The following is a 19092-nucleotide window of genomic DNA, read 5'->3' as shown; positions in this document are numbered from 1 at the left end:
AGGAGAGACTCCTGACATGAGATAAATGCTACCTAAACCCTTTCTCTCAGCCAGTCAGTTCCCAGCATCACTTTCCTTGTGTTTGACATATAGTGTAATGCCATCATTACAAATGTCAAGTCACTAAAAACTCACTTCAATTCAATAACAAGTAAAAATATGCGTTTAGAAATGTATTTGGTTCTGCAGTACGTTGTGTTTGACAAACTCAGTCCAACCCGCAGTGGTTCAGTAGATGGAATGCAGCGTGCAGTGTGCCATGAACCCAGACGGACCGGGAATGCCTCTTGTTTCGATCCCTTGTCTGTGCTGAGTTAGCTGATGTCTTGAGGCAGCAATAAAGACCCTCAATTGGCTGTAACATCCCAAGGCTAGGGAAGGGAAAAATTAGCTATCTTTCCCATTCCTGATTGCCATCAGCAGCCCTACTCGGAAGGCACACCTATAGACGCAATATGAAGGCAGGCTCAGGCTCAGCTGCAGTGGACCCCATTATTAAATAGGCCTTTGACATCATTGCTGGGTAGTTGTGGAAACAGATGCAGTGAAGGAGTGAATGCGTGCTCGCCGGTTAATTGGTAGCTGTGGAGAATTGTGTTCTATTTGATTTGGTTTCAGTGGGTTCATTGTGAAGGACAAAAGGGGTCTGTTCACTTCGTAGTTTGCGGAGAAAGGACTAGAAAGTGAGAGAATTGGGTTACTTATCCGTTCTGTGAATATAGTGTAGTGGATGCAAAAGGTCTATTTCTTCAGTTATTTATTGAGAGGGGTCTATTTGTTCACTTATTCATGGAAAATAACCAAATTAGTAACAATACTGTGGAGGAGGAATTCCTGGAGTGTATACGGGATGGTTTCCTGGACTAATATGTCGAGGAATCAACTAGAGATCAGGCCATCTTAGACTGGCTATTATGTAATGAGAAAGGATTATTTAGCAATCTTGTTGTGCGAGGCCCCTTGGGTCGGAGCGACCATAATATGATAGAATTCTTCATTAAGATGGAGAGTGAAGTAGTTGACTCAGAGACTAGCGTCCTGAATTTAAATAAAGAAAACTACGATGGTATGAGGCACGAGTTGGGTAGGATTGATTGGGGAATGTCACTCAAAGGGTTGACAGTGGATAGGCAATGGCAAACATTCAAAGACCACATGGATGAATTATAAAATTTGTTCATCCCAGTTTGGCATAAAAATAAAACAAAAAAGGTGACTCAACCGTGGCTAACAAGGGAAATTAGGGATAGCATATAAGATCCAAGGAGAGGACATATAAATTGGCCAGAAAAAGCAGTAAACCTGAGGATTGGGAGCAGTTTAGGATTCAACAAAGGAGGACAAAGGGATTAATTAAGAAGGGGAAAATAGAGTATGAGAGTAAGCTTGCAGGGAACATAAAAACTGACTGTAAAAGCTTTTATAGATATGTGAAGAGAAAAAGATTGGTGAAGTCAAGCGTAGGTCCCTTGCAGTCAGAATCAGGGGAATTTATAATGGGGAACAAAGAAATGGCAGCCCAATTAAATACATATTTTGGTTCTGTCTTCACAAAGGAGGACACAAATAACCTCCCAGAGATGTCGGGGAACATAGGGTCTGATGAAAGGGAGGAACTGAAAGAAATCAGTATTTGTAGGGAAATGGTGTTAGGGAAATTGACGGGATTGAAGGCCGATAAATCCCCAGGGCCTGATAATCTAAAGCCTAGGGTACTTAAGGAAGTGGCCCTAGAAATAGTAGATGCATTGCTGATCATCTTCCAACATTCGATAGAATCTGGAACAGTACCCATGGATTGGAGAGTAGCTAATGTTACCCCAGTATTCAAAAAAGGTGGTAGAAAGAAAACGGGGAATTATAGACCAGTAAGCCTGACATCGGTAGTGGGGAAAATGCTAGAGTCCATTATAAAAGATGTAATAGCAGAGCACTTGGAAAACAGTGGCAGGATCGGACAAAGTCAACATAGATTTACAAAAGGTAAATCGTGCTTGACTAATCTACTGGAATTTTTTGAGGATGTAACTGGTAAAATAGATAAGGGAGAACCAGTGGATGTGGTGTATTTGGACTTTCAAAAGGCTTTCGATAAGGTCCTGCATAAGAGATTAGCATGTAAAGTTAAGGCACATAGGATTGGGGGCAAGGTATTGACTTGGATAGAGAACTGGTTGGCAGACAGAAAGCAAAGAGTTGGAATAAATGGGTCTTTTTCCAAGTGGCAGGCAGTGACTAGTGGGGTACCGCAAGGATCGGCCCTTGGACCCCAGCTATTCACAATATATATTAATGATCTAGATGAGGGAACTAGATGTAATATCTCCAAGTTTGCAGACGACACAAAGTTGGGTGGGCGTGTGTGCTGTGAGGAGGATGCCGAGAAACCCCAGTATGATTTGGACAGGTTGGGTGATTGGGCAGAAGCATGGCAGATGCAATATAACGTGGATAAATGCGAGGTTATCCACTTTGGTGTCAAAAACAGGAAGGCAGATTATTATCTGAATGGCAATAGATTGGGAGAAGGGGAAGTGCAACGAGACCTGGGTGTCCTTGTGCACCAGTCGCTGAAGGTAAGCATGCAGGTGCAGCAGGCGGTTAAGAAGGCAAATGGTATGTTGGCCTTCATAGCGAGAGGGTTTGAGTACAGGAACAAGGATGTCTTGCTGCAGTTGTTCAGGGCCTTGATGAGACCACATCTTGAGTATTGCGTATTGAGCAGTTTTGGTCGCCTTATCTGAGGAAGGATGTTCTTGCCATGGAGGGAGTGCAGCGAAGATTCACCAGGCTGATACCTGGGATGGCAGGAATGATGTATGAGGAGAGATTGGGCCGATTGGGCTTACACTCGTTGGAGTTTAGAAGAATGAGAAGGGATCTCATTGAAACTTATAAAATTCTGACAGGACTGGACAGACTAGATGCAGGGAGGATGTTCCCGATGGCTGGGGAGCCCAGAACCAGGGGTCACAGTCTAAGGATAAGGGGTAAGCCATTTAGGACAGAGATGAGGAGGAATTTCTTCACCCAGAGAGTGGTGAACCTGTGGAATTCTCTACCACAGAAGGCAGTAGAGGCCAATTCATTAAATATGTTCAAGAACGAGTTGGATATATTTCCTAAGGCTAAAGGGATCAAGGGATATGTGGAGAAAGCAGGGACAGGGTACTGAATTTGGATGATCAGCCATGATCTCATTGAATGGCGGAGCAGACTCGAGGGGCCAAATGGCCTACTCCTGCTCCTATCTTCTATGTTTCTATGTTTCTATGAGAGAGGACCAGAAGGGTGAATATAAGAGGGATAGATGAGTTGGCTGTTGCAGTTAACACTCACTGCTCATAGAGTCATAGAGTCATAGAGTTATACAGCACAGAAAGAGGCCCTTCGGCCCATCGCGTCCACGCCGGCCATCAATCCCTGTCTAATCTAATCCCATTTTCCAGCATTTGGTCCGTAGCCTTGTATGCTATGGCATTTCAAGTGCTCATCCAAATGCTTCTTGAATGTTGTGAGGGTTCCTGCCTCTACCACCTTTTCAGGCAGTGAGTTCCAGATTCCAACCACCCTCTGGGTAAAAAAGTTCTTCCTCAAATCCCCTCTAAACCTCCTGCCCCTTACCTTGAATCTATGCCCCCTTGTTATTGACCCCTCTACTAAGGGAAAAAGTTCCTTTCTATCTACCCTATCTATGCCCCTCATAATTTTGTACACCTCAATCAGGTCCCCCCTCAGCCTTCTCTGCTCCAAGGAAAACAACCCCAGCCTGTCCAGTCTTTCTTCATAGCTGAAGCGCTCCAGCCCAGGTAACATCCTGGTGAATCTCCTCTGCACCCTCTCCAAAGCAATCACATCCTTCCTATAGTGTGGCGACCAGAACTGCACACAGCATTCCAGCTGTGGCCTAACCAGCGTTTTGTACAGCTCCATCATAACCTCCCTGCTCTTATATTCTATGCCTCGGCTAATGAAGGCAAGTATCCCATATGCCTTTTTAACCACCTTATCCACCTGTTCTGCTGCCTTCAGGGATCTATGTACATGCACACCAAGGTCCCTCTGATCCTCTGTCTTTCCTAGGGTCCTACCATTCATTGTGTATTCCCTTGCCTTGTTAGTCCCTCCAAAATGCATCACCTCACACTTTTCAGGGTTAAATTCCATTTGCCACTGTTCCGCCCATCTGACCAACCCATCTATATCGTCCTGCAGACTGAGGCTACCCTCCTCGCTATTTACCACCCCACCAATTTTCATGTCATCTGCGAACTTACTGATCATACCTTTTACATTCACATCCAAATCATTAATGTAGACCACAAACAGCAAGGGACCCAGCACCGATCCCTGCGGTACCCCACTGGACACAGGCTTCCAGTCACAAAAACAACCTTCCACCATCACCCTCTGCCTTCTGCCATTAAGCCAGTTTTGGATCCAATGTGCCAAGGCACCCTGGATCCCATGGGCTCTTACCTTCTTGACCAGTCTCCTATGCGGAGCTTTATCAAAAGCCTTACTGAAATCCATGAATACCACATCCACTGCACTACCCTCATCCACACACCTAGTCACCCCCTCGAAAAATTCAATCAAATTGGTCAGACATGATCTTCCCATGACAAAGCCATGCTGACTATCCCTGATTAATCCCTGCCTCTCCAAGTGGAGACTAATTCTGTCCCTCAGAATTTTTTCCAATAATTTCCCTACCACTGATGTTAGGCTCACTGGCCTGTAATTCCCTGGTTTATCCCTACTACCCTTCTTGAATAATGGTACTACGTTAGCTGCTCTCTGATGTGAGCCTTGACGTAAGAAAACTACTAAGCACTTGGTCTAAGCGTTAAACAAAGTTTTAATCAACTGTTTTACAACATGGAGGTCTAGTTGTGTCCTTCACTAGTTTCTGTGAAGAATGTCCTGCGCAAGCTGGGCCCGTGCCTGAGTATTTATACTCTCCCTGGACAGCGCCACCCGTAGGCCGCTCAGTATTATTTCATAAGTCTTTCTTTCATGAATGACTGATTCATGTCAAGCCTTCTCACAGTTGTCTGGTTTTTTAAATAATTGGCAGCAGCGCAGAGGAGGTTAGTTCTGCACATAGCTATACTAAATTCCACCTATTCAAAGGGAACAATTTTGCTAGAAATACCAATGACAGGAAATCTTTTTGAATGCACTTAAGTCACCCGATGCACAACGACCACAACAATTCTACCCCGTATAAAAGCAAAATACTGCGGATGCTGGAAATCTGAAATAAAAACTGAAAATGCTGGAAATACTCAGCAGGTCAGGCAGCATCTGTGGAGAGAGAAACAGAGTTAGCGTTTCAGGTCGAGGAAGGGTAAAATATTTTGAATGCACTATGAAAAGAGAGGCTCAGGTTGAATTACATTCAAGCACAAAGATGCACCACAGAGATAATTATTCTGGCACTGTGTTTGTTTCATGTAAAGAGTTCCTCTCTCAGCCATTTATGCCCATGGAGGGAGTTAAAGTAAGCTGGCGTACACTGAGGAAAATTGTGATCTTCAGTGCTTTTTCCACATTCTGTCCACTCTTCACAGGGATTGCTGAAGATAAACCTGTCAATACTGAGGCAGATAACCATCCGACACAGTGGAAACATAGAAACATAGAGATAGGAACAGGAGTAGGCCATTCGGCCCTTCGAGCCTGCTCCGCCATTCAATGAGATCATGGCTGATCTTCGTCTGAGATCATAGCTGATCTTACCAGTTCAGTACCCCGTCCCCGCCTTTTCTCCGTAACCCTTAATCCCCTTAGCCTTCAGAAATATATCCAATTCTCTCTTGAAAATATTTATTGAATTAGCCTTCGCAGCCCTCTGTGGCAGGGAATTTCACAGGCTCACCACTCTTTGAGTGAAGAAATTCTTCCTCATCTCTGTTTTAAATGATTTGCCCGCTATTTTTAGACTGTGGCCCCTGGTTCTGTGCTCCCCGGCCATTGGAAACATTCTCTCTGAATTCAGCCTGTCCAGGCCTGCCATAATTTTATATGTTTCGATGAGATCCCCTCTCAATCTTCTAAACTCCAGTGAGTACAAGCCCAAACTATTTAATCTCTCTTCGTAGGTCATTCCCGCCATTCCAGGTATCAGCCTGGTGAATCGCCGTTGCACTCTTTCCATGGCAAGAACATCCTTCCGCAGATGGGGCGACCAAAACTGTACACAATACTCCAGATGCGGTCTCACCAGCACCTTGTACAGCTGTAGTAAGGTATCCCTATTCCTATACTCGAACCCCCTTGATATGAAGGCCAACATACCATTTGCCTTCTTAATCGCCTGTTGCGCCTGCATGCTCTCCTTCAGTGACTGGTGCACAAGAACACCCAGGTCCCTCTGCACTTCCCCATCTCCCAATCTATTGCCATTTAGATAATAATCTACCCTCCTGTTTTTACCCCCAAAGTGGATAACCTCGCATTTATCCACATTATAGTGCATCTGCCACGTATCCGCCCATTCCCCCAACCTGTCCAAATCGCACTGTAGCCTCCTGACATCCTCATCAGAGCCCACCCCTCCTCCTAGTTTAGTGTCGTCAGCGAATTTGGAAATATTGCATCCAATTCCCTGATCCAGATCATTTATATATATTGTGAACAGCTGGGGTCCCAGGACAGCTCCTTGCGGCACCCCGCTGGTCACTGCCTGCCACTCCGAAAACGAGCCGTTTATTCCAACTCTCTGTTTTCTATCCGCCAGCCAGTTCTCTATCCACGTTAATACTTTGCCCCCAATCCCATGAGCCTTAATTTTGCATGATAATCTTTTGTGTGGAACCTTATCGAAGGCTTTCTGGAAGTCAAGGTACACCACATCCACTGGCTCTCCCCCATCTATTTTACCAGTTACTTCCTCAAAAAATTCCAGCAGATTAGTCAAACACGATTTACCCTTTGTAAATCCATGTTGACTCTGTCCGATCCTTTCCCCATTTGTCAAGTGCTCTGCTATTTTATCCTTAATAATGGACTCTAGCATTCTGCCCACAACCGATGTAAGGCTTACTGGTCTATAATTCCCTGCTTTCTCTCTACCCCCCTTTTTAAATATTGGGGTAACATTAGCTACCCTCCAATCCACGGGTACTGTTCCCGAGTCAATGGAGTTCCGGAAGATGATCCTTAGAGCATCTGCTATCTCCAGGGCCACCTCCTTAAGTACCCTAGGATGTAGTTTATCAGGCCCCGGGGATTTGTCGGCCTTCAGTCCCCTCAACTTACCCAGCACCATATCCCTAGAGATACTAATTTCTGTCAGCTCCTCCCTCTCATTAGTCCCTATGTTTGCCGATGTTCCTGGGAGGTTATTTGTGTCCTCCTTTGTGAATACAGAACCAAAGTATGAGTTTAATTGGTCTGCCATTTCCTTATTCTCCATTATATATTCTCCCGAATCGGACTGCAAGGGACCGACTTGGGATTTTACCAGTCTTTTCCTCCTGATATACCGATAAAAGCTTTTGCAGTCTGTCTTTATGTTTGCTGCAAGTTTACTTTCGTATTCTATTTTCCCCTTCCTGATTAATCCCTTTGTCCTCTTTTGCTGTATCTTGTACTGCCCCCAATCTTCCGGTCTGGTGCTTTTTTTTGCCAGTTGATATGCCCTTTTTTTTGATTTTATGCTGTCCCTAATTTCCCTCGTTATCCACGGTTGAGTCACCTTTTTAGGTTTATTTTTGTGCCAAACCGGTATAAACATGTTCTGGAATTCTTCCATTCTATCTTTGAATGCTTGCCATTGTCTATCCACTGTCAATCCCCCCAGAAACACCACCCAATCAATCTTACCCAATTCCCGTCTCATACCCTCGTAATTCCCTTTATTTAAGTTCTGGACCTTAGTCTCTGATTCAATTTCCTCACTCTCCATCTCGACTGAGAGCTCGATCATATTATGATCGCTCTGACCCAAGGGGCCTCGTACAAGAAGATTGCTGATAAGTCCCTTCTCATTGCACAATACCCAGTCTAAAATGGCCTGATCTCGAGTCGGCTCCTTGACATATTGGTCCAGATAACCGTCCCGAAAACATTCCAGGAATTCCTCCTCCTCAGAATTTTTACTAGTTTGGGTAGTCCAATCAATATGTAAATTAAAGTCACCCATGATGACAGCTGTGCTCTTATCGCACGCTTCTCTAATTTCCCTTTTTATGCCTTCCCTCACCTCCATATTACTATTTGGAGGCCTATATATCACACCCACTAACGTTTTCCTCCCCTTGCTATTTCTCATTTCTACCCATACAGATTCCGTTTCATCCGAGTTAATATCCTTCCTTTCCATTGCATTAATCCCCTCCTTTACCAGCAATGCTACCCCACCTCCCCTACCTTTTTGCCGATCCTTCCTAAATATTGTATATCCCTGGATGTTAAGTTCCCAGCCTTGCCCACCCTGCAGCCACGTTTCTGTAATCCCAATCAAATCATACTTGTTTACCTCTATTTCCACAACTAATTCATCCACCTTGTTCCTAATGCTTCTAGCATTAAGATACAAAGCCTTCAGGCTTGCTTTTTTCACACTCTCATTATGAATTAGTTTGGCCCTTTGTGTTTCTCTCCTTTGCTTATTGCTTCTCACCTTTCTACCATCTATTTCTGACTTCATATGACTTCCCTCTTTTCCACTACCTAGGTTCCCATCCCCCTGCCAAATTAGTTTAAATCCTCCCGGACCGCCCTAGAAAATATTACCCCGAGGACATCGGCTCCCTCACAGTTCAGGTGTAGACCGTCCCCTTGGTACAGGTCACTCCTCCCCAAGAACTGGTTCCAATGCCTCAAGAATTTAAATCCCTCTCCCTTGCACCACTGCTCAAGCCACGTATTTAGCTTATCTATCTTACTCTCTCTAAACTTATTAGCTCGTGGCACTGGTAGCAATCCAGAGATTACTACCTTTGAGGTCCTACTTTTCAATTTAGCTCCTAACTCCCTAAATTCAGCTTGTAGGACCTCCTCCCTCTTTTTACCTACATCGTTGGTACCTACATGTACCACGACAACTGGCTGATCCCCCTCCCCCTTCAGAATGCTCTGCACCCGCTCCGAGACATCCTTGTGGAGTGTTGCTGTGTACTATAGAGGACTTACGGTAAACATCAACCCACTCAGTGGACTACTGGTGTGTGCCTCAGACAATCTCAAACAGTTAGGAGTCTAGAAATGACTGTTGCTGATATTAGCTGACAAACGTAATGCATTGGTATGATATTCCTCTGTTAGCTACTTTAACCCATGTGTTATGTTGTTTATTTCAAATGGATGAACACCTCTGCTAAAATAGTTGCCAAAGAAGCATCAGATGCATGTTAACCATTCATCCGCTAACATCACCAATAATAATTTGTAGGCTCCACTACTGAAATCTCGGCAAAGGGAATAAAAGCTCAGAAATTTTGCAAAAATCCAAAAGAAAGCAGTTCAAAAGTTCTACTTAAGTTAAATCTGGTGTTTGGTTAGCTATTGTCTAAACTGTTTGTCTCCCCCTAGATATTGCAGTTCATCGTGACTGTGTATCTGTTGAAGTGCATCAAGAAAAGAAAAGTGATTTAAAAGAGAAACAGCTTATCATACTAACCAGAAATCATTTCTTTCACCTTTTAATATGAACAATACACTTCCTTTTGGCCAGAACCAATTGTAATGTTGCCTTGTTGAGCTTGTAACATCATGAAATGTAGTTTTTTTTTACAAAATTGTACTATACCATGGTTTATTGTGTGCTCTGAACTTAACTTAGTGCACCCTATTTTAATAGTGTATAAGGACGGTAACTCCGAATTAATCCTGTAACCAACAACATTCATAATATAATTGAGTAACAAGCTAAATACCTAACTACACTGGCAATAAATTAGAGTAGTCTTGCAGAATTCCTGTAGTAAAACACAATGAAAGGTTGCATATGAGGTTTGCAAATGTATTTTACCAAATCATATTTTAATTTCAAATGAAATCTTGCACTGTTCGAATTCACCACATTTCAGTTTTATAAACATTCCAATGATTTTTGCACTCTGTAATGACAAAGGTGTGAGGTGATGTGCGTCATTTTCCGAAATAAATAACCAGATTCTGATATCCTTGTTGCTGCAAATTAAACTATTTGCTTAATCTTTTCAAAATGATTAACCTATATTGGTATTGCTACGCTACTTAGAAGGATTTGCTCCGATTAGATGGATATCTCCAGAGAATCAATCCATTAGAACAGCTGAAACAGCTTCAACATCAGAAAAAAATGGGACAATTAAGCAAAACAGTAACAAATTCGTGAGCATGATGTTTAATGTGGAAATCTCACTGCTGACCTAGTCTATAGGAAATGTAAACTGGTCTCTGAATTTATGTAAAATATGATAGACTGCAATATTGAAATATGAAAAATTCATGTCAATGCAAATAAAGGTCTAAATCCAACAAGGTAAAACATACACCATGGCTATATATCGCTGTCTATCTGTTACCTTATATGCCACCTTTTCCATAAAAAGTTATAAAAGGATTTGAGTATAAGAGTAAAGACATCATACTGCAATTATATAGGGCCCTGGTGAGTCCACACCTGGAGTATTGTGTACAGTTTTGCTCTCCTTACCTAAGGAAGGATATACTTGCCTTAGAGGGAGTGCAACAAAGGTTCACCAGACTGATTCCTGGGATGGGGGGATTGTCCTATGAGGAGAGATTGAGTAGACTAGGCCTATATTCTCTAGAGTTTAGAAGAATGAGAGGTGGATTGCATTGAAACATACAAAATTCTTACAGGACTTGACAGGGTAGATGCAGTGAGGATGTTTCCCCTGGGAAGTCTAGAACCAGGGGTCACAGTCTCAGAATAAGAGATTGGCCATTTAGGACTGAGATGAGGAGAAATTTCTTCACTCAGAGGGTGTTGAATCTTTGGAATTCTCTACCCCAGAGGGCTGTGGAGGCTCAGTCATTGAGTATATTCAAGACTGAGATCGATAGATTTTTGGATATTAAGGGAATCAAGGGATATGGGGATAGTGCAGGAAAGTGGAGTTATGATCTTATTGAATGGCGGAGCAGGCTCGAGGGGCCAAATGGCCTACTTCTGCTCCTATTTCTTATGTTCTTATAAGTTGACTATCTTCATATTCTGATGAATCAACACATATTCAGGCCAATTTATAATTAATACACTGTGGCCTAGAAATTCAGTCGCGTTTGCGCCCACTTATGGGCTATAGAGTGGTTTGCGCCGGAAGTTTTTTCGCGCCCGAAATTCAGTTGGTCCGTAACATCGACGTTAGCCGGTAGCGCTGCGCCGGCACCGATGACGTCATCGGTGTGCGCAGCGCCCCGGTTCCAATGCAATTCCGGTCCGACCGCCAAATTCAGTTGCGGCCGCCTCTCCCGTGGCGGCCGCAAACAGCGTTTGCAAAACGGTGCCTTGCAGCTCCGAGAGGCCGGCGCATAAAGGTGGAGGGGCGGCCGGCCGCTTTCCCGGCGGCCGCCTGGCCGCACCTCCCTCCCCGGACTCCTGCACCACCCCCCCGCGGCATTGGTGTGTCACTCCCGCGAGCCCGGCACTTCTCCATGGTGCCGGGCTCATTTGCCGGGGGAATCCAGCGGCGATCTCACGGCTGCAGGCAGCTCCTCCTTAAGAGAAGGAGGAGGCCTGCAGTACCCCAGCCTGCTGCACCGCATCGGGTGCCGCAGCAGCAGCTGGACGCCTGAAACTGACATTCTTCGCCCCAAACGAGGCGGCCAAACCCTCCAATAGCGCCCGCCTCCATGTTGGGGCGGCGCAACTGAATTTCAGGCGGGCGCTACGGGAATCTGGCCGAGCGCTAAATTTCGGGCGCTAAAGACCTGGCGGGGCTATACCTAATTTCTAGGCCTGTATATACTATCTGCTGATGGAAATGTAAAATTATTTTTAAAATCCTGGAAATGTTTCTCTCTCTCTGTAACATAATAAGTTAGTGTTCTGTAAATATCACAAAGAAAATTGTCATTAATCTATAGATAAAGATATTGGACAAATTCTGTAGCTTTCGTGCAAGTATACATCAGCATCTGAGAAGTATTTCAGGTGCTCTGGCATGAAAAATATACAATAGATTGATTTTAAGAAGTGCTATAACCAATAAACATGTCTAGTTTTATATTTCTCATCCCTATCTTCCTCTCAACTCTTCCACTTTCTTCTCTTTCCGAGTAAAACACAATCTTGTGTCTACTCTTTGATTCAACTGATTCATCTCAAAATATGATAACAGGGAATTGAGCTGGTTTTAGATCAAAAATTAAATATTCCCTGCACAGGACCTTGTGCAGGGGTAGTGAGGCCTACCAAAGCTTGAGGCTCTCCCGACAGCGATGTTAAGAGGAAAAGTGAGGCAAGTCGGTAAGAAATGAGAAACGCAGAAGAAACATTTTGAACGGAAAGCAGCTTTGCCTCCTCCCCTGCCTTCATTGTACGCAACATGAGACCTGATGCTGTTCGGTATCTTTTCAGTTTGTAGATTTTTGTGATTGTATCAGATTAAAAATTATCAGCAGTTATTCCCTGATGAAAAATGTACCTGTGTGTGGCAGTCTTGAGCCAATTGTTTGCAAGAGTTGGTGATGCCCATACATGTGTTCAACACAAGAGGGTGCTAGCAGTTATACTTAAAAGCCTCCAAAACTATTCTCCAAAATATTAGTATGTTTTGACAATGATTTGTGATAAATTAAATATTTGCAGTGTACGTATTTTGAGAAACAGAAGCGAGTTTGAAAATATAATCCAAACTGGGTGGCACAGGGGTTTGGACACTACCCCTGGGACCAAGGTTCAAATCCAGGGCAGACTAATCGGATAAAAGTCTCATCTGTCTGCTGGTCCTGAGTGAATGAACTGGACGGAAGGTCACCAGACGTGTTTGCTGACCAAATATCATGACGTTGCATGTTACATCTGACCTGCGGTCAAAGTCATCCAGGAACTGAAATCTTGGCCCTGACCTAGGTATATTGAGGAGACTCAGGCACGTGGAGCAATTCCATCTGATCGCACTCCTGTTTTGACAGAATTGCGAGTCAGTGCTCTCCACCTCACAACTTGAGCCTTCTCTCGGCGATTCCCCCCGTGCAGTTCCATTCTATTACATACTCTCCACTTCCTTGCCCTCGCCTTCCATCCAGACACGCCCTGGCATAGCACCTTGCCGACTGATGGAGGCGAGCACCCCCAGTGGAAAGCTCTATATTCGGCACCACTGTGGTCCTGTGATGGAGAGTGTTGCACAGCAAAGTGGCCTCAGACACCTACTTGGGCCACTTCACTGGCACTCAAGCCACATGCCCGTTTTGTGTCCTGGGTGAAACATTCCATCACATTTATACACACTGCAAGAGGTCACAGCCCCCTTTCACTACCTGAAGGGGCTGCTCTTCAATGTTTGGTCACATTTAACTCCTACTGTCTTCATCTTCGCTCACCTGGTGCACTCACCTGGAGGACCTCTGGTAAGTCTGTTCCTGGGCCTGGCTAAAATCACCCTCTCATAAAGGGGAATCAGTGGATGTAGTATGCTTGGATTTCCAAAAGGCATTCGATAAGGTGCCACATATAAGGGTCCTATGCGAGATAAGGGCTCATGGGATTGGGGGTAATATATTAGCATGGATAGAGGATTGATTAACGGACAGAAAACAGAGTTGGGATAAACGGGTCATTTTCCAGTTTGCAGGTTGTAACTAGTGGGGTGCCGCAAGGATCAGTGCTTCGGCCTCAGCTGTATTTACAATCTATATTAATGACTTCGATGAAGGGACTGAATGTAATATATCCAAGTTTGCTGACGATACAAAGCTAGGTGGGAAAGTAAGCTGTGAGGAGGACACAAAGAACCTGTAAAGGGATATAGACAGGTTACGTGAGTGGACAATATCAAATCAAATCAAATCAAATCAACTTTTATTGTCATTGTTAGTGCACAAGTGCCGTACAACGAAATGTAGGCTTGTGGCTCCCGAGAGTGTACATTTAGATTAAGACATTTAAACATTCAACATACATCTGGCTTGTAATACATTAACATAAACATAACCATAATAAAGTGCATTGGCAGATGTGCAGGCTTTAGAGTTTATTTGTGGAGTTCAGTAGGATGACAGCCCTGGGAAAGAAGCTGTTCCTAAATCTGGTCGTTTGGGTGCGAATGCATCTGTAGCGTCTCCCAGATGGCAGGAGGGCGAACAGACTGTGGCTGGGGTGGGTAGGGTCTTTGATGATGGACCGTGACCTCCATAAACAGCGTTTCTGGTATATGTGCTCTATGGTCGGTAGCCGGGTGCCGGTAATGCGTTGGGCAGTTTTGACTACCCGCTGCAGGGCTTTCCGGTCATAGTAGCTACAGCTGCCATACCATACTGTGATACAGTTTGTCAGGATGCTCTCTATTGTGCAGCGGTAAAAGTTAGAGTGGCAGATGGCATATAATGTGGGGAAATGTGAGGTTATTCACTTTGGTAGGAAGAATAGAAAAACAGAATATTTTTTAAATGGTGAGAAACTATTAAATGTTGGTGTTCAGAATGATTTAGGTGTCCTCATACAGGAAACACAGAGAGTTAGCACGCAGGTACAGCAAACAATTAGGAAGGCAAATGGCACGTTGACCTTTATTGTAAGGGGGTTGGAGTACAAGAGTAAGGAAGTCTTACTACAGTTGTTCAGGGCTTTGGTGAGACCACACCTGGAGTACTGTGCACAGTTTTGGTCTCTTTATCTGAGGAAGGACATACTTGCCTTGGAGGTGGTGCGACGAAGGTTCACTAGATTGACCCCTGGGATGAGCGGGTTGTCCTATGAGGAGAGATTGAGTAGATTGGGCCTATACTCTCTGGAGTTTAGAAGAATGAGAAGTGATCTCATTGAAACATATAAGATTATGAGGGGGATTGACAGGGTAGATGATGAGAGGTTGTTTCCCCTGGCTGGAGTGTCTAGAACTAAGGGGCATAGTCTCAGGATAAGGGGTAACCCATTTAAGACCGAGATGAGGAGGAATTTCTTCACTCAGAGGGTTGTGAATCTTTGGAATTCTCGACCACAAAGGGATGCTGAGTCACTGAGTATATTCAAGGCTGAGATAGATAGATTTTTGGACTCTAGGGGAATCAAGGGATATGGGAATTGGGCAGGAAAGTGGAATTGAGGTCGAAGATCAGCCATGATCTTATTGAATGGCGGAGCAGGCTTGAGGGCGGTATGGCCTACTCCTGCTCCTAATTCTTATGTTCTTATGTTCTTAAGTTCAGGATGAGTGGGATCCGTGGTTTGCTCTGACTGCTTGTCACTCTTTTCAGGCCTTGTGCATGCCCAGGTGACCTTCGAAAGAGATCATATGGTACCCACCATAACATTTGAAGCCATCTGCGACCAGCGGGCACTGCTGGATACCACATGTAACATTCAAAAAGGAAACCAAATCATGATTTAATTGCAAACATTGTAGTTTGATTGGGCCATTTGTATTAGGAATGCCCTCCTAATATTTATCCTGGCAACATTGGGAAAACCCCAGTGCCACTCTATTGGCCCAACTCAAAACTATCCCATATGAATGAGTTTGGGCAGTATCAATCCATTTCCTAAGGCCTACAGCCTAAAAACTGTTCCTGACATGGCACTAATTGGCAATCTCACTCAGTGAGACCATAGGATGGCTAATGTAGGAAATGGACAAAATATCTCACTGGTTCAGTTGGGACTGAGGTACATTGTTGGGCAGAGTAGAAGGAGCTTTACTCTGCATCTGGCTGTGCTATACCTGACTTGGGAATGTTTGACACGGATACTGAGTACTCAAAATGGAAAGAGTTCCATTCCCCTGAGGATGAACCAGACTTTTTGCAACCTTGGTGTCATATTTGACATATCTGCGCCATAACTAAGGCCGCCTACTTCCACCTCTGTAACATCGCCCGTCTCCACTCATGCTTCAGCTCATCCGCTGCTGAAACCCTCATCCATGCCCTTGTTACCTCTAGACTTGACTATTCCAACACACTCCTGGCTGGCCTCCCACGTTCTACCCTACGTAAACTTGAGGTCATCCAAAACTCGGCTGCCCGTGTCCTAACTCGCACCAAGTCCCGTTCGCCCATCAACCCTGTGCTCGCTGACCTACATTGACTCCCGGTTAAGCAATGCATCGATTTCAAAATTCTCATCCTTGTTTTCAAATCTTTCCATCGCCTCGCCCCTCCCTATCTCTGTAATCTCCGTCAGCCCCACAACATAGAAACATAGAAACATAGAAGATAGGAGCAGGAGTAGGCCATTCGGCCCTTCGAGCCTGCTCCGCCATTCAACGAGATCATGGCTGATCATCCAAACCCGAGCACCCGGTCCCTACACCGACATCCATCCCACCCAAGCCCTATCCCCGTAACCCCATAACCCCACGTATTTAATCCCCCCTAACACTAAGGGCCAATTTTTATCATAGCCAATCAACCTAACCCGCACATCTTTGGACTGTGGGAGGAAACCGGAGCACCTGGAGAAAACCCACGCAAACACGGGGAGAATGTGCAAACTCCACACAGACAGTCACCTGAGGCCGGATTTGAACCCGGGTCCCTGGCGCTGTGAGGCAACAGTGCTAACCACTATGCCACTGTGCCCCGGAAATATCTGCATTCCCCTAATTCTGGCCTCTTGAGCATCCCTGATTTTAATCGCTCAACCATTGGTGGCCATGCCTTCAGCTGCCAAGGCCCTAAGCTCTGGAATTCCCTCCCTAAATCTCTCCACCTCTCCATTTCTCTTTCCTCCTTTAAAACGTTCTTTAAAACCCACCTCTTTGACCCTCATCTGCCCTAATTTCTCCATATATGGCTTGGTGTCAAATTCTGTTTTATGACACTCCTGTGAAGTGCCTTGGGACATTCTAATACCTTAAAGGCACTATATAAATACAAGTTGTTGTTGTTCACTTCGATAAACACTGAAAACATTCTTTAAAATCTGAAAATTATCTTTCTGTACTCAGTTGATTAAATAATAAGTTGCACATGTCTGGACCTGAGCCGAGATATTTAATCAAAACAGAGGTTTCATTTATTTATCATCAATAATAATGACTAAAGGCTATTAGTGTTTAGAAAATAAAGCCTTGTTTCAATATTATGATCAGCTTCGTCCCATATCTCACACTTGCCCTCCACCTCCCCATATTTTTCCTGTTACATTCCTTTTTAGTCTGGAAATATATATTTAAAAAGCTGCTAACAGTAAAAGTGAACATGAAGCTGTTGAATTGTCATAAAAGCCCAACTGGTTCGCTAATGTCCTTTAGGAAAGGAAACCTGCCATCCTTATATGGTCTGGCCTATATGTGACTCCAGTCTCACACCAGCGTGGTTGACTCTTAATTGCCCTCTGAAGTGCCCTAGCAAGGCACTCAGCTACATCAAATCGCTGGAAAGGGACAGAAGATAAAAATTGGATGGACCCCCCACCCCACCCCCCAAAGCCTCTCTACCATCTACAAGGCACAAGTCAGGAGTGTGATGGAATACTCTTCACTTGCCCGGATGGGTGTAGCTCCAACAACACTCAAGAAGTTCAACGCCATCCAGGACAAAGCTATCCACTGGATCAGCTCTCCATCCACTGGCTTAAACATCCAGCCCCTCCACCATCAGTGTACCATGGTTGCATTCTGTACTTTCTACTGGATACCATGAAGCAACTCACCAAGGCTTCTTCAGCATCACCTCATAAACCCACGATCTCCACCACTGAGAAGGGCAAGGGCAGCAGGTGAATGGGAATAGCATCAGCTCCAAGTTCCCCTCCAAGTCACACACCATCCTGATTTCGACATATATTGCCGTTCCTTCATGGTCACTGAGTCGAAATCCTGGAACTCCCTACCACACGGACCGCAGTAGTTCAAAAAGATGGCCCATCACCACCACCTTTCCAAGGGCAACTAGGGATGGGCAATAAATGCTCTTGTCTATAAACAAGAAAGATACTGATTGCTGGTTAAGATGTTTTATATTAATTATGGCTTATCTGTTGCTGTTTTCTTTGTTTTAATTATCTTTCCTCTTCCTATTTTTAAATCTATTTTTCCTGTTTCCCTTATCTCTGTCTTTCTCTCTGCCCCTTTCTCTGCTGTTTTTCTTCACCTCTGTATTTATCACATCTCCTCTGTAGCCCGGACCTACAGATCAGAGGCCATGATATTTGCTTCCATTTTTACAGACTTCTCGTGCCCACCAATTGGGAGTCACCGAATGCCACTGCCCATCAGTAAGGAGTCATGGAATGATGGCATTTCAATTTTATTTCTGTTTAAAGTGTGATCCCTACCTATCTAATGTACAGAGCACAACTTGAAGAATTGCTGGTGGTGTTTTGAATCCAGTGGTTACTGCAGTTTTACAATTTCCTCTGGTTCTGTCTTTTTAAATATGCAGGTGAGCATGTTGGAAAATACGGTTAAGAACAAAGAGAATTTGGAAATTCCGTTCCTTCAAATCCTCTTTCCATGTTTTCACTGGCATCCCTTACATAGATGGGAGGAAAAGAAATAACTGAGCAGCCAGTCACCCGAATAGTTCAGTGGGAAAATGCGCATCATTTACCATAGTGCTGAGTCATACAGACCAGGACGATCCCTGATACAACCTGTGCTAAGTTAGTTGACAACAGCCACAACAATAGTGGGGCATTACAATTGGCCTCAGTGCCCCCAGGCTAGGGAGGGATGGAAATTGAGTGGGGTGCCCCCTCCTGATAGCTATCCAGTCACCCCTGCTGGAAAGTGTGTGTATGGATAGCGGATGATGGCAGGGTCGTACGTGTTCAGCTGTGGTGGGCTCCATTGTCAAACAGCCTGCTAACACTCACCATCCAGGCTCACAAATGGGCAAGTTACCAGAGCCTGTGGAACCATCAATCAGTGCTTCCAGCAGAATACAGGAGAAAAACAAGTAAATAATTGAACAAGGTTTATATTAACATTTATTGCTGGAAATTAAGATTTGTGCACAATGAAT

The 19092-nt window shown here is 44.4% G+C and overlaps 1 protein-coding gene across 5 annotated transcripts in view; it reads left to right on the top strand.

Moving 5' to 3' along the window:
• The window catches only part of LOC147106311 (CD82 antigen-like), a 156379-nt gene that overhangs the window by 65312 nt on the left and 71975 nt on the right, over nt 1-19092 (top strand). For 2 of the 5 annotated variants that reach the window (XM_086009299.1, XM_086009298.1), the window contains exons 9-10: nt 6108-6254; nt 9544-10307. The exons of 1 other annotated variant lie outside the window; for it this stretch is intronic. In XM_086009299.1, coding sequence (XP_085865425.1) covers nt 6108-6254; nt 9544-9606 — 210 coding nt within the window. In that variant the 3' untranslated portion in view covers nt 9607-10307. Of the gene's footprint in view, nt 1-6107; nt 6255-9543; nt 12189-19092 lie in introns of those variants that run through there. 2 more of the 5 variants (XM_086009300.1, XM_086009303.1) reach the window with 2 other exon arrangements.

Source organism: Somniosus microcephalus, chromosome 16 (assembly GCF_052327205.1).
Source record: "Somniosus microcephalus isolate GS21.2 chromosome 16, FLI_Smic_1.0, whole genome shotgun sequence".
Classification (NCBI taxonomy): Eukaryota; Metazoa; Chordata; class Chondrichthyes; order Squaliformes; family Somniosidae; genus Somniosus; species Somniosus microcephalus.
The sequence above is the reverse complement of the archived record's forward strand: the minus strand, read 5'-3'. Positions and strand labels throughout refer to the sequence as shown.